The sequence below is a fragment of the Schistocerca serialis genome, chromosome 1, assembly GCF_023864345.2.
Source record: "Schistocerca serialis cubense isolate TAMUIC-IGC-003099 chromosome 1, iqSchSeri2.2, whole genome shotgun sequence".
NCBI lineage: Eukaryota > Metazoa > Arthropoda > Insecta > Orthoptera > Acrididae > Schistocerca > Schistocerca serialis.
The window spans coordinates 946,000,854-946,016,324 of record NC_064638.1 but is presented as its reverse complement, the minus strand read 5'-3'; the positions used below and the strand labels follow the sequence as shown (position 1 = coordinate 946,016,324).

Below are 15,471 nucleotides of genomic sequence, written 5' to 3'. Positions count from 1 at the left end.
TGGACAATGCAGAACATTCCCAATAACACCTCAGACATGTTCTCCAAGGGTGGGGTAAAAGAATAGGGAGAGCATAGACATGCAGTATAGAAGGGAAAAGATGCTGCAAAGGCTGGGGCCCCGTGGTAGCCAGGCATGAACCCACCGAAGAGTGGCAAGCCCTCTGGGGGATTTAACTGAGGTAGACTGTCACTACATTTAATTCAGACAAACAGCTGCCAGACTTTGGGAGTATTCTGGTTATTTGTTTTGTCGAGCCATGAAGATTATTTGATGCAAGGACACATGAAAAATTTGTAGTAGAGTATTGTTGAACATATAAAGAAATAATGTGTAAATTGTAATGTGATACATGTTCACAATAAGGCACAGCAAATCATAGTATCCACTCCCTAGAAAATGAGATGAACTGAAATGCTTAACTGTTTTGAAATATTCCTTTAAAAAAGAAAAACCCAGGAGAATTTATCTTTGTACCACTGAAAAGATAAGTTAAATAAGTATTAGTATCAATGGTGCAGTGAAACTGCTGCAATTGTTAAAACTGAACAAAGCTCCAGGGCCCAATGGTATCCCTAATGGACCCACTAGAGGACAGATCTGTGCATACAGTTGAGATAAGTTCTTGGTGCATCATTCAGATTTTGATTTACAATAGAGCAACTCGTGTGTTGGACACTGTCTAAAACAGCTGATTTTGTGGCCGAGTTAACCCCTGTTCTAACTATAATCTATCACAGATACCCAAACAAAAAAACCATATGTTTTAACGTCCTACCTATTAGTGAGTCATTAAAAATGATTTAAATACCTGTGAACATCTTGCCTTCGGTGTCCCTCAACAACTGCATACATGAGCTAAAATATGCTTGTTCAATAAATACAGGATACCATAACGGATTTCACTACAATGATGTAGGCCACAACTGAAGTACAGTAAGTATGTAGATTTATTCACTTCAAAACCTGTATCTTATGGGCTCATGATCAATCTTCGGTGTAATAAGCCTCGTTGTTACTACTACAGCTAACCAATGGTAGCACACACTACACGGGTGATATTAAATAGACCAGAGGCAGTAATGTGGTAGTAATGCACGTGTGAGGTCCATTGCATTGTTCAACACTAATTCTCAACAAAGTGCAAATATAAAGTCACATATCATTCTGTCTTTTGCAATATTAAGTCAAACTGTTTAAAACTCCAAAATAACTCAACACTGCACTGTTCTAATATGCTGTTTTAGTGTCCAACACACGAGTCGCTCTATTGTAAATCAAAATCTGAGTGATGCACCAAGAACTTAACTGTATGCACAGATCTGTCCTCTAGTGGGTCCAACACTCATCTGCCTAATAATACTCGAGGCTGAGTATCTATACTCTTCCTACAATGTACTACTGGCTATAATAACGCAAAACATAATTTATAGTATGAAACAGTTGAACAACATTATCAAACACACTATAATATTCCCTACTCTGCTAGAACAAGTTTAAGACATTTTTTACACACACACACACACACACACACACACACACACACACACACACACACACACACACACACACACACACACACACAAAAATCACATTAATATTGAAATTTCAGAAATAAGCATTCTAACAATGCTAAACAATCAGTTATCTATATTTTGTTAATTAGGCTCAAGATTTAAAAAATGGCTCTGAGCACTATGGGACTTAACATCTGAGGTCATCAGTCCCCTAGAACTTAGAACTACTTAAACCTAACTAACCTAAGAACATCACATACATCTATGCCCGAGGCACGATTTGAACCTGCGACCGTAGCGGTAGTGCGGTTCCAGACTGAAGCGCCTAGAACTGCTTGGCCACACCGGCCGGCCTCAAGATTTAATTCTACAATTTACAGATGATGAGAATGAATTCTATTTTATCTAAACATTTTCCATATATTAATTTCCTGAATCTGATTCTGATTGTTTATGGTACAAAGGATATTGTAACTACCGTTTGGTATTGCTATTATTCTTATAAAAGTCTTTTTCCTATTATTGAAAAGTAAATGAATTTAATTATAGCTGGAGATAGAGTATTCATCTAGTAATACCTAATGCAGGGATGGTAACCATAAGCCTGGAATGTTACAACACATTAGTTGTAACAGAGCAAAGGGCACACTTTACGAGAAGGGCAGTAGAAGTGATCCACAGAACTGTCATCCAAATCCTTGATATCAATTTGTCTGGAAACATCTATCATATGAAACGCAACTCCCAAACTTTTTTCTGATGACACAATGTTTTGAATCAAGGCAGTTAGGTAGATGCAGTACTTACTGATTTCCAAAAAGCATTTTGACTCATTACCCCACTGATGCTTATTGTCAAAATTATGATCATATGGGGTAAAGTGAAGTTTGTAACTGGATTGATGACTTTTGGTAGGGAGGCTGCAGCATGTTATCTGAAATATAAAGTCATCATCAGATGTAGAAGGTACTTCAGATGTGGCTCAGTGAAGTGAGGTAGGACCCTTGCTATTCATATTGTATATTAATGACCTGTCAGGCAATATAAATAGTAACCTCAGACTTTTGCAGATGATGCATATATCTATAGTGAAGTACTATAAGAAAGGAGCTGCATAAATATTCAATCAGATGATAAGATTTCAAAGTAGAATGAAAATTGGCAACTTGTTTGAAATGTTTAGAAATGCAAAATTGTGCACTTCACAAAAAGAATTTAGTCTCCTGTAACTATAATATCAATGAGTCACTGCTTTTAATCTGCCAACTCATACAAGTACCTGGGTGTAGAACTTTGTAGGGAAATGAATGGAATAGTCATGTAGGCTCAGTTGTGAGTACATCAGGTTGTAGGCTTTGGTTTATTGGTAGAATACTGGAGAAGTTCAGTCAGTCTACAAAGGAGACCTTGCAAATCACTCATATGACTCATTGTAGAATATTTCTGAAGTGTGTGGGACACATACCACATAGGACAAACAGGTGATATTGGATGTATACAGAGGAGGGCAGCACAAATGGCCACAGGTTTGACCCTTGGAATAGGGTGAGAGAGACACTGAAGAAACTGGACTGGCAGACAAAGAGAAACTATCCCATGAAGTTTCAAGAACTGGCTTTAAATGATGATAGTAGAAATATACTACAAGCCCGTATGTGATGCTCAAATAGGAATTTTGAGGATAAGATTAGAATAATTAGAGCATTCACAGAGGCATGCAAACACACACTCTTCTCACACCCTAAGTGAAAACAGGACAGGAAGAAACCATAATAACTGTCTCAATGGGATGCACCCTCTGCCATACACTTAACAGTGCTTTGCAGAATACAGATGTAGATGGTGGAACAATATGCAGGGATAACAATGAAAACAATTATTGACAAAATTATTTAATTGGATAGATAAAAAATCTATCATCAAGCAGTTGTATGCGCGCACACACACACACACACACACACACACACACACACACACACACACACACACAGAGACTGTTGTAATTGGCGAGCCAATGGCTCCTCCTTCAGGCAGAAGGGTTGAAGGGGAAGGAAGAGGGGTGAAAAAACTACTGGAGAGGTCTAGGAAAAGGGGTAGATTCCAAGAAAGTCACCCAGAACTGCAGGTCAGAAGACTTACCATATAGGATGGAAAGGAAAGACTGATTGTTGGGACTGCATCGGACAAGATTTGAAAACCTGAGAGCTTAAAGGAGGAAGACAGGGTAATATACAGACTGATTACTGCTTAAACATCATGCATGAGTTAAGATTGAAAAGCTAAGTCCATTGTTCACAACATTGGTGGGAGGGGCAGTGAAAAATAGATGGGAAAGATTATAAAAGATGTAAAAAACTAAAATAGAGTGAACAAAGAAGTAGTTACTGTGAAGAAAAGCTGAAATGGAAGGAATTAATGTAAATTAAGACCAGGTGGGTGACAAGAACCAAGGACATCATGTGCTAGTTTCCACCTGTGGAGTTCTGAGAAACTCTTGTCTGGGGGAAGAATCCAGATGGTGCATGTGGTGGAGCAGGTGTTGTAATCATTGTAGAGCATACTCTGCAACAGGATACTGCCAGTTGCCAGTATACATCCTCTGCCTATGCCCATTCTTCAAAATTGATAATTTGGTGGTAGTCATGTAATGCAGAAGGCCAAACAGTGTTTACATAACAGCTGGTATTTGGATACGTCATTTTGCAGGTGGCTCCCCCTTTGATAGTATATGTTTTGCCAGTTACAGGGCTGTTATAGGTGGTGGTAGGAGGATGCACAAGGCAAGTCTTGCAGTGGAACAGCCACAGGGGTAGGAGCCATGAGATAGGGAGATGTGTGCAGAAGGAGCATAGGGTCTTACAAGAATATTGTAGAGATTGAGAGGGCAATGGAAGCTATTCTAGGTGTGGTGGGAAAAATCTCAGAGAGAATGGATCTCATTTCAGCGCATGACACATTCCAGACCACAAGAATACTGAGTCACCAATGGTGTGCTCTGAAGTTGATTTTTAAGGAATCAGCGGTACCAGGATTGAATGCGATTGCCCAGTGAATCTGCTTTTTAACTAGGCTGGTGGGGTAATTATGTGCAGTGAAGGTTGAAGTGAGACTGGTAGTGTATTTCTGTAAAGAGTGTGCATACAAACAAATACATTTTCCTCAGATGCCTAGGCTGTATGGGAGCAAACGTATGACATGGAAAGAATGGCAACTGTCAAAATGTAAGTACCATTATTTGTTGGTAGGTTTAACATGGATGAAAGTGTGTAGCTGGCCTTTGGTGAGGATGAGATCAACATTAAGGAAAGTGGCATGGCATTCAGAACAGGAGCATGTGAAATTTAATTGGGAGAAGGTATTCAGAGATTCCAGTAATTTTGGCAGGTCAGCCTCACCACGAATACATATGGTAAAGATGTCATTAATGCAGCCAAACCAAACCAGGGGCTGATGAGTTACAGATCCCACGAAAGCCTCCTCCAAGCAACCTATGAGAAGGTTGGCATAGAAAGGGGCCATCCTGGTTCCCATGGCTGTACCCCTGACTTGGTTTTATGTCTGCCCCTCAAAGGTGAAGTAATTGTTGGTAAATATAAAGTTGATTAAGTTGAGCAAGAAGGATGTCATAGGCTTGGAATCATGTGGGCATTGACTGAGTAAATGTTCAGCAGCAGGCAGACCATGTACGTGTGTGATGTTGGTATAGAGGGAGATGGCATCAATGGTGACAAGCAAGGTGTGTTGTGGGAGTGGGATGGGCACAGATTTCAGACAATCTGGGAAATTTTCAGAATGAGATTTTCACTCTGCAGCAGAGTGTGGACTGATATGAAACTTCCTGGCAGATTAAAACTGTGCGCCCGACCGAGACTCGAACTCGGGACCTTTGCCTTTCGCGGGCAAGTGCTCTACCATCTGAGCTACCGAAGCACGACTCACTCCCGGTACTCACAGCTTTACTTCTGCCAGTATCTCGTCTCCTACCTTCCAAACTTTACAGAAGCTCTCCTGCGAACCTTGCAGAACAGTTTTAATCTGCCAGGGAGTTTCATATCAGTGCACACTCCGCTGCAGAGTGAAAATCTCATTCTGGAAACATCCCCCAGGCTGTGGCTAAGCCATGTCTCCGCTACATCCTTTCTTTCAGGAGTGCTAGTTCTGCAAGGTTCGCAGGAGAGCTTCTGTAAAGTTTGGAAGGTAGGAGACGAGATATTGGCAGAAGTAAAGCTGTGAGTACTGGGCGTGAGTCGTGCTTCGGTAGCTCAGATGGTAGAGCACTTGCCCGCGAAAGGCAAAAGTCCCGAGTTCGAGTCTCGGTCGGGCACACAGTTTTAATCTGCCAGGAAGTTTCAATCTAGGAAATGTTTGGTCTTTTTAATGTAGGAGGGAAGTCGTCATACTATGGGTTGTAGGTGTTGGTCAACCTAAGTAGATGTACATAAAGTGGGTGCTTTGAAGCCAGCAACAGTAGGACAGCCTGATTGATTGGGTTTGTATATCTTAAGAAGAAGGTAAAAGGTAGAGGTGCATGGTTTGGGTGGCTTGGCTAAGAAGTTCTATGAATTGTGGTGTAAGTCCTTGTGAGGGTCCTGAGGTTTTTTACGATGGACTGCAGGTCAGTTTGAATCACAGGGATGGGGGGATCTTGATGCCAGATGCTGTATATAGAGGCATCTGACAGCGGGTGTAGGCCTTCGCTAACATACTCCTGTCAGTCAAGTACCACAGTGGTAGATCTTTTGTCTGCTGGGAGGATAAGGATGGAGTCATTAGCTTTGAGGGAATGTAGAACCTGGAGTTCTGTGGAGGACAGGTTAGGGGTCATGTTGTAGGGACCTGACAGAAGGTTGTGAAGCAATGCTGGATGTGAGGAATCCTTGGAATGTTTGTATTGGATGATTCTGAGGTAGTGGTGGTGGATCAAGTTAGGATCGTGGTCGAAACTGTTCAAGGCTGGTTTCAATGTCAGGTTTGCTGTTGGGAAGATTTTGGGACTGGATTCCAGAGCGATATTTCCGGTTGACATTAACTATAAGGGAAAGTAGATCCATGGATGATACATAATTCAGGGGGAGGGAGTGCTTTGGACGAGAGGTTGAGAACACTGTACTGTTGCGACTGGTTCTTGTGACTGCGAGTCATCACTGCTCGGGGAGGCAGTGGTGAAGGCTGTGAGATGGTAAGGAGGTTGGCCAAGTTTGGTTTGTACGAGAGGAGTGATGGTTGATGATGTGGCTGTTTAGGGAGCTGCAGAGGGACAGGAAGAGAAACACCACTGAGAAGGTGGGATAGCTTTTTGAGGTGAAGTCTGGCATGTTGTTGCAGTTTGAAGTTGGCTTGGCAGATGATACCAAGCAAGGAAACATGAGGGGCAGATAACTCTAGGATACTGTAGAATGAGAGAAGTCCGGTAGAGTGGAAATTGGCTGATGATGTATATAGATCACAGATTAGCTTGGTAAGAGCAAGAGATTGCTGTATTTGAAACTGTAAAAGAGCCTAGTGTAGGGTAGGATTGCATCCAGAAACAGGGACTTTCTATGTTAGGCCTTTTGGAGTAACTCCAAGTGACAAGCACGTTTCAAGAAATAGAATGTGGGACCTTAGTTTTGATAGTGCAAAGGCACATTTTCAAAAAGAACAGAGGTGATGTGACATAGGATTCCTTGTGGGAGGGGCAAAAAAGAAAGAAATAAGCAGAGGCTGAAAAAGATAGAAAACGGAAGAAAAGAAGCTGGCAAAATTAGAAAAATTTGCACAAAAATGGTTAATAAACAGTAATGAGTGGGTGATCTATATGATACGTAAAATTGGAAAAGAAGGAAAAAAATCAATTGAGAAAGTCATGAAAACAAATTTTTAAAAACTGGGTTAACAGAAAGCCAAAGTAATAGGAGAAAATGTAAACTACTTAGTTTGGCAGTTAAAGTGACAGACAGCATTAAAGTCAATTGGAGCAGTTTGTCACAAACAAATGCACAAAAATGTGAAAGAATTAGGTATAAACAGAATAAATGGATGGTGGAAAAGGAAATAGCTGTCAAATTTGCAAATAAATCAGTGATAGAATATAGAGGGGTATTGTGTAATGTGTAAAATGTGGTTTAATAAAATAATGCTACATTTATGTATCTTTCAAACATTTGAAAGTATACAATTTTAAGTACATGATCTATTATTTACAGAGATCCTAAATCGCTGCACAATCAGACCTACACAATCCTGCACAGTGTTATTTTTAGCTAAAAACCAGCAGTTAATTTGCTCAAAAAATTCTGGGCAATATGAGTGTACAACCTGTGAAGAATGGGGCCCATAGTATGTACTATATGGATGAACTGTCCCTGCCACCATGTCTTGCAGGCCAATGTGCAGGGAGTGTCCACATAGGAACTTTTTGCTGTGCAATTTTATCACTACTGGGTAAGGGCAAATACCTATTCCATGTGGAAGGATACTGCTTGTAACATGAGAAATTCATCACTTCTCATAAATTTATTATTCAGATCCTGCAATAAATCTTAACCTTTTACCTATTTAAAAGGACAGTAATGCTTTATGACCAGGAAAAATGACATCAGTGCTGTTACCTAGGTTTATCTTAAAATATGTTCTTTATGTGCTATATGCCTCTCTTTGGAGTAGTTGTTTCCCAGAGGGATAAGTCATTCCTTTAAGAATTTTCTGAGGTTTCAATGGAAACAATTTTTTCTTCAGTTTGCAGCTGTAGAATCTGAAGTTGAGCAATTTTGATATTGACAGTCCTGAACAATCTGACAAAATGCAGTGGGTGACCCAAAAACTGGCAATTGTTTCTTCTTAACAGCAATATACTTCTTCCAACTTTCACATCCATATAAAAGCAGAATATTTTAAATAAGATGACTAATTCACAAAAAAGCAGTGCATGTTAAAAAAATTATTTCAAAAAATTTGAGGGTTGACTTACCTATACATTTAATAGCAAGTAAATAATGGCATGAACTATTGTATATTGAGAACCATTTGCACTGTTTAACATTATACTCATCACCTACACAATTAACATCAACAAAAAATCCTTTATCTGCATAATTTCGATCATTTGGTACTACTGCATATGATCTGAAACAAAAAACTGCACTGTAAGTGTTTCAGCATTGATAGCATACTTACAAGTATATTTTTAAAGTTAGTTAATTTAATACATCTGTATTACCAAATGGTGAACTTTCAAACAAAATGTATTAATGTATGAGGATACTATCTTAGCACCATTTGATAACCTCACAGACTAATGAGATCACAGATATTAGCATCCCTATTATTTAAAATCAGTTATGACTCTATAATGGTTCAAAATATATGATTCTGTGTAAATTTTGGCCAGACAGTTTAATTTTTGTACTTAAATTATATACTTCTCATCTGTAGATATTTCCTGAACATATTTGATTACCAAATGGCTACTTTTCTGTTACTATATTTTTATTATTTGTATTGACATTTCATAACTAATTTTCATGGTACAAGATAGATACTGTCACAGTTGTCAACATAAATAACCTAAAAACAAATTCAGAACAAACAATATTGTCTTGCTTCAGTTTTCATATAAACAAAATTTTGATCATTTATAGTTTCTCTAATTTACTATCAAAAGTGAAATCAATTTTATAGGAAACAGGAAGCAGGAAGCAATTTTTCTGTAGGAAGTTTCAACCTTTATTATTAACCATTAAGGCTATATATCTTAACTTAAATAACTATTTTCAGAAAATGATATGTAAATTAAATCTGAAGAACAGTTTCAGTGAAGACAGCCATATTAATATTAATTAGGACTATCCTGATCTAGAATGTACTGGAAGCTGGGTTCATAACATGTACACTATTTTTTGGGTCTAAGTACATCAGGATTGTATTACACTTTATCAGAGTGGGTTTAGCATGTGTTGAGTTTGGGACATGGGGTCTGATCAACTAAGTTCTTTGTATGGCTCAAGCAAGTTGCATCATGTATTTTTGAGCAATGTTCAATATGTGATGGTAAATAGTGTTTCAAGAACATGCAAACAACAGAAGAAAATGCTTAAAAGCAACAATGTTCCAGTGACTCGTCATTTAAATAAAGCCAGGACAAATTCTTTGCAATAGGTTATACAGGAGTGAAGGAAGCAGCTGTGACACTGAGACCAACTTTGCAAGGTAACATTTTTCAAGGTAAGTAATATTTATCTGAAAATATGATACAAGTTGCCTTACATATTTATTTTATCATTGTCTAAACTATTAGGTAGTTCAAACAATGTAACAAAGTTTTGAATTATAACATGGACAATTAAAACAGACTGGTATCTTAACTACTTTATGTAAACAACCCGGGCCATGACCAAATTCCTGTTTGATTTTTCATTCTGTCTACAACAGAATTACCTACTTTCTTAGTTAAGGATGTCATGCTTAGGGAACATTACCATGTGACTAGAAAAAAAGCACCAGGAAACGGAATCTTACTCTAATGCCAAATGTTATGATCCTCTTTGAGAAATACAAGCTTCTCTGAATAAATTAGCATGGATCCAGAAGAAAACTACTGAGGTGAAACCGTTTCTTTTTTACCTGTATACAGATCATTCAAATAATACATGCAGGTGAACAGGTTTAGTGCATCTAGCTGGATTTCTGTAAGACCACTGACAACATATCCCATTGTCATCTCCTAATGAATATGCAGTCATGCTATCTGACAATGCAGTTGCATACCGCTATGAATTGTCACTAGATCACAAGGAATTGCAGAATGACTGACATTTGCACTTTGCACAACGAATGGCAGCTTCTAACATTTTTGATGGCGGTTAAAAGTGAGAAGTAGGCATACAAACTGCCCACTTCTTTTATACTAGGTGACTTACACGAAAGTTGCAGCCGATCTCTGCTGGCTAGCTGACAGCTGGAAAACACTCTTGACTGTCTCTGTAGGATGATGCCAGGTACAGGAATATTTAAGCCAGTCTCTCTACTTGTGAAATAAGTAGATACGTGAACTTTAATTTTTGTTAACCAGTGGTATATTTGAATTTCATACAGAATAAAATTCTCACTTTCCACATACATATATGACTTCCAGTAAGTCACTCGCTCCGTCCAACATCAGAAACAAATTTACATCTACATCTACATGATTACTCTGCAATTTACATTTAAGTGCTTGGCAGAGGGTTCATTGTACCACAATCATACTATCTCTCTACCAGTCTACTCCCGAACAGCGCACGGGAAAAAAACACCTAAACCTTTCTGTTTGAGCTCCGATTTCTCTTATTTTATTTTGATGATCATTCCTACCTATGTAGGTTGGGCTCAACAAAATATTTTCGCATTCGGAAGAGAAGGTTGGTGACAAATTTCGTAAATAGATCTCGCTGCGACGAAAAAGTCTTTGCTTTGATGACTTCCATCCCAACTCGCGTATCATACCTGCCACACTCTCCCCCTACCACATTTATAAAAAGATTTGGATTAATAACCATGATTCTACTTCACATTAATCATAAAAAAGGTCTTGCCTCCACCAAGGCTGGATTAAGAGTTTATTAGATTACTTTTACAACTGTTCTTCTTTCACATAATAGACAATGACAATAGACACAGAGCTGCATAAAATCTCCATGGTTCTTCCTCAAACATCTATGGATTGCCTGACAAGCACTTGTCAGTGCCATTCAACTGCCACATCTACTTTCTTCTCACAACTGACTTTAAACCTGCACACACAATCATGTGATGCATAGTAGGCAGTATTTTACCATCCCACACTTGTATCTAGAACATCATGTGATTGAGACTGTAGAAGGCTGAGTGGTTCTAGAATTTACACAGAAGTTCTTTAATCACTACTTACCCACCCCCTCAGATCAAACAATATTTTATACATAATCATTATGCAACTAATATCACAAAACATTTTATATTTCAACAGTATACATTTCTTTTCTTTCAATAACTGTGAGTAATCTTTCGCTTTCTGTTTTGTTATTCATTCTTATTTTACTTTGACATTAGGATATGAGCATTTACTCGTGGTTTTAGTCAGTTTTTCTAATATTTAGGAATCTTGAGAAATTTCTCTCTTTTCTTTATTTTCTTTTTCAATCGAAAACTTAAGGTGTTTATGACACATGAGTAATCTATTTTATGTTAATATCTTTTGTACTACCTTTTCTCTAGTATGTACTATTATCACTTTTTTAGTTTGGAGGAACTCTGGGCGAACTGAAAGTGTTCTTTTGGATACTTATTTCTACAAAGCATAATAATGCTAGTCGTTCATAGAATTTATAATTTCCAGAATAATTCCTATAAAATTTGTGACTTGTCACTATACTGTCCCCTTCTTCTAAGATCAGCACTTATTCCTTACTTGTGGGTTCACCTTATGAGAGCACTTTCTTTTCATTCAATCTGGCAAGGAACCCCTTATAAAACATCCCAATTTTTTTAGGCCACAGGTCGTTCTATCTCCATGTAGGTACGCCTGCCCTTTATACTTAGTGAAAGCTGGGCACCCCCCTTATCCTTTCTGAGTAGGCCTCGCTGTTCATTACCCTAGTATACATTTCTATGTATAACATAATTAAATATTTTCTGGTAAAGATATAAATCTATCTTAAGTTTCACATTTATTCTTTAATACATAATTTACTCCCCAGATTCCTCCCCAACTTATCAGCTTCTATACTTTCAATAGATATTATGTCAACACATACTATTCATGTCCCACTATTCTTCAATTCATTAGAGTAGTTATTATACTGACATTTCTTATTGATCATCATGATTTAACACTCTTACTTTCATTTTCTCTCTTTGCTCATGTCTCTCTTAGTTTATATACACCTTTTCTTATGTATATTCAATGACTGCCATAGCTTCCTATATATGTGTGCATATTTCTAGATGTACCCACATTTTCCCCTACAACACTTGGCAGTTCTCACATTGTGACAGGCTTTCCAGTCTGTAATTGTATGTTTGTGTCTAAGTATATACTTGTGTATATGCGGATGTGTGTTCATGTAGTCTGATTCTTCAGCCTTCTTATCTAAAGGTAAGATGTAGGCTATTAGAAACCACGGAAACAAGGAAGGACTTGAATGATAGAACTTTATGAATATGGAAAGAGGGAAAAAATAGACAGGTCCTCAAACAAGAAGTAAGAAAGGAAAAAAATAGATGTGGATGCTAGGATTGAAGAAGAGAAAGAAGATAGCCCCAAAGACAGGAAACCCTTCCCATACCCCTTCCCCAGGATCCCTACCTCAGGTACTTGAGTGGGATGCCAGAGGTGGTTTGGTGTTAAATAGTCTCCTACTGAACGGACTTGTCCCACCTTCACCATTGAAGTCCCAAAGGAAATTCTAGCAACCCTATGAAAACGGCAAATGATGATGAATCAGGCACACTTGTTTGTAAGGGTTGTTTGAAATCTGTGCTGTGTGTTTTGTGTTAGTCATGATTTATCTGTTCGTGTAAATCATGCTCTTACCTACAATACCCACCCCCTTTCAAAATTTTATACAAAGCCTCCCATCTATATAACATCTCATAAAAGGTATAAAATGCTCTATACAAAATAGGAAAGCTTTACACTATGGTAGAACAATTGTTAGGCTAGTCACATCTTATTATATTCTCCATAAATATAATAATCTATTCAGTTTATTTTGTCTAGATACAACTTCTTTTTGGTGATTTTCTTAAGTTGTTCTCTATTTTATAGCCATACTCTGTTTTCTAAGCAATAAGACTCCAGCATACTTCTAGATTTTAAAGGTTAGATGACAATAGTTTAAGATTTTAAAGTAATTTGGTGCAGGAAGACAATTTTGGAAGAAACACCGAAAACAACTCTGGATCCGACAGTCGTCACTCTGGCCATTAACTCATAATGTTCATGTTCCTGGGGGATAGATGACTCCACCTGGGTCCCATGGATCTGATATTAACTTTTCTTGTGCACTGGCAGACCAGTAATTTTCTCTAAATTTCTTTTGAAAGTCCTCCAAAGCAGAAAAATTCTCAATATTTACCGTACCCCATTCTGAGGCGTCCCCTAGAAGGTACCCTCACAGCAAATTCAATTTTCTTAGTATCCTCCCAATGTTTTTGGTAATGATTGGTTAAACCTTTTTAAGAAATGGGTTGGATGTACATCTCTGTCCGGCTCAAATTTAGGGAATTTTCTAGATAACCCTGAATTAGCCCCCTTGTAAAACAGTCACAGCTTCACTTGTTAACACCGCATTAGGTGACGTTATCCTTTTTTCTACTTCATCTTTAATAAGCTTAAGTTCTCTCCATAGGTCTTCTATACCCTTCCTGGTATCATAGAGTTCGGAAGAAGGAATAGGTGATGCGTTCCCAGATGTTATTCTCCCATTAACTTTTTAATTTATAATTTCTTCAAATTGTTCATCCAAACTACTTACATTTATGATATCAGAGTGCATTATTCTCTTTGAAATTTCTTTCTGCATTATCTGCTCTTGTACCGACACCTGTAATTTGCGATTAAATAATCGGTATTAATTCATTATTCTTATCTACATTCTCTTTCAAAGTATTCAATACCTGCTTTACAGCATTAAACTTAACATTACACACATTTTCAAAACATCCCAACTTTTCATCAATTTCAGATTCCACATTGTTACATCTGTTGTTGTTCGTTGGTTTAAAAGAGGGGGGAAGGGACCAAACTATGAGCTCATCGGTCCCTTGTTCCTAATAAAACAATGCCACAAGTGTGAGAATAAAACGAACGAGACATAACACAAAATGGAAAATGGAAAGAAAGGAAAAACTAAAAGAACAAAGGAAATGCAACAAACTCTAAAAAGGACAAAAGGGGACAAGAAAACAACAGAGAAGATAGAAGAGAGTAAAACAAGAAATCAGATTACAGTGGCTGGCCAACCATGAGAATAAAAAGGAGAAGCCAGCCACTCTGCAACACATTAAAACTGCTACCCTAAAAGCACTAGGGTGGAGGACACAGGGACAAAGGACATGCACTAAATCCTACATGGAAGTATAAACTCCACTCTCACAGATAAAACTAAAGCTGCTGTTGAGGTATTGTTGCCCAACACCAAAGTTAGGGAGCTGGGAAAATTAAAAATCCGCCGAAGAGCGGCTAAAAGTGGGCAGACCAGCAAGAGCAGGACGACTGTCATTTGGGAGTCACAGCAACACATAGGTGGGTCCTCACGACGGAATAGGCAACCATGCATTAGCCATGTATGGCCAATTAAGAGCCCGCAGAGGACAACTGATTCCCTATGAGAGGACTGCATGGAAGACTTCCACACATTCATCGTCTTCTTAATGATATGCAGCTTGTGGTGCATACTGTTATGCCATTCCATCTCCCAAAGCTGGAAAACCCTGCAGTGTAAGACAGATCACAGGTCGGTTTTGGAGATGCCCCTCTCCAGAACTGGTTTCCACACTGCCTATTTGGCCAGTCTGTCAGCAAGTTCGGTTGTCTGGTATTCAGACGTGTCCTGGGGTCCACACAAACACCACTGAATGACAGGACCATTCCAGAGCATAGGACGACTTGTGGATGGATACTACCAGAGGATGGCAAGGATAGCACTGGTTGATAATTTGTAGGTTGCTCAGTGAGTCAGTACACAGCAGAAATGAAGTGCCAGGGCATGAGTGGATGTGCTCAATAGCACAAGATATGAGCTGCCAGCTCTGCAGTGAAAACACTGGAGCCATCTGACAAGGAGCACTGTCAAACATGTCTTCCACGAACATACACATCGAGCTGTTGGTGTAAACCACTTCAGAGCCCAGAAACATGTCAAGAATCTAGAGGAAGGGACAGCAGAGAGCCGCTGGGTTCACGACGCCCTTAGGGCCACATGGAAGGTCCAGACAAAGCTGCAGCTGAGGCGTA

At 38.6% G+C, this 15,471-nt stretch overlaps 1 protein-coding gene across 1 annotated transcript in view; it reads right to left on the bottom strand.

The window, feature by feature from the left end:
* LOC126412577 (uncharacterized) overlaps positions 1-15,471 on the bottom strand; it is a 194,162-nt gene that overhangs the window by 113,434 nt on the left and 65,257 nt on the right. Inside the window, exon 3 of the mRNA XM_050082229.1 lies at positions 8,467-8,621. Within this exon, the coding sequence (XP_049938186.1) occupies positions 8,467-8,621 (155 nt within the window). The remainder of the gene's footprint in view (positions 1-8,466; positions 8,622-15,471) is intronic.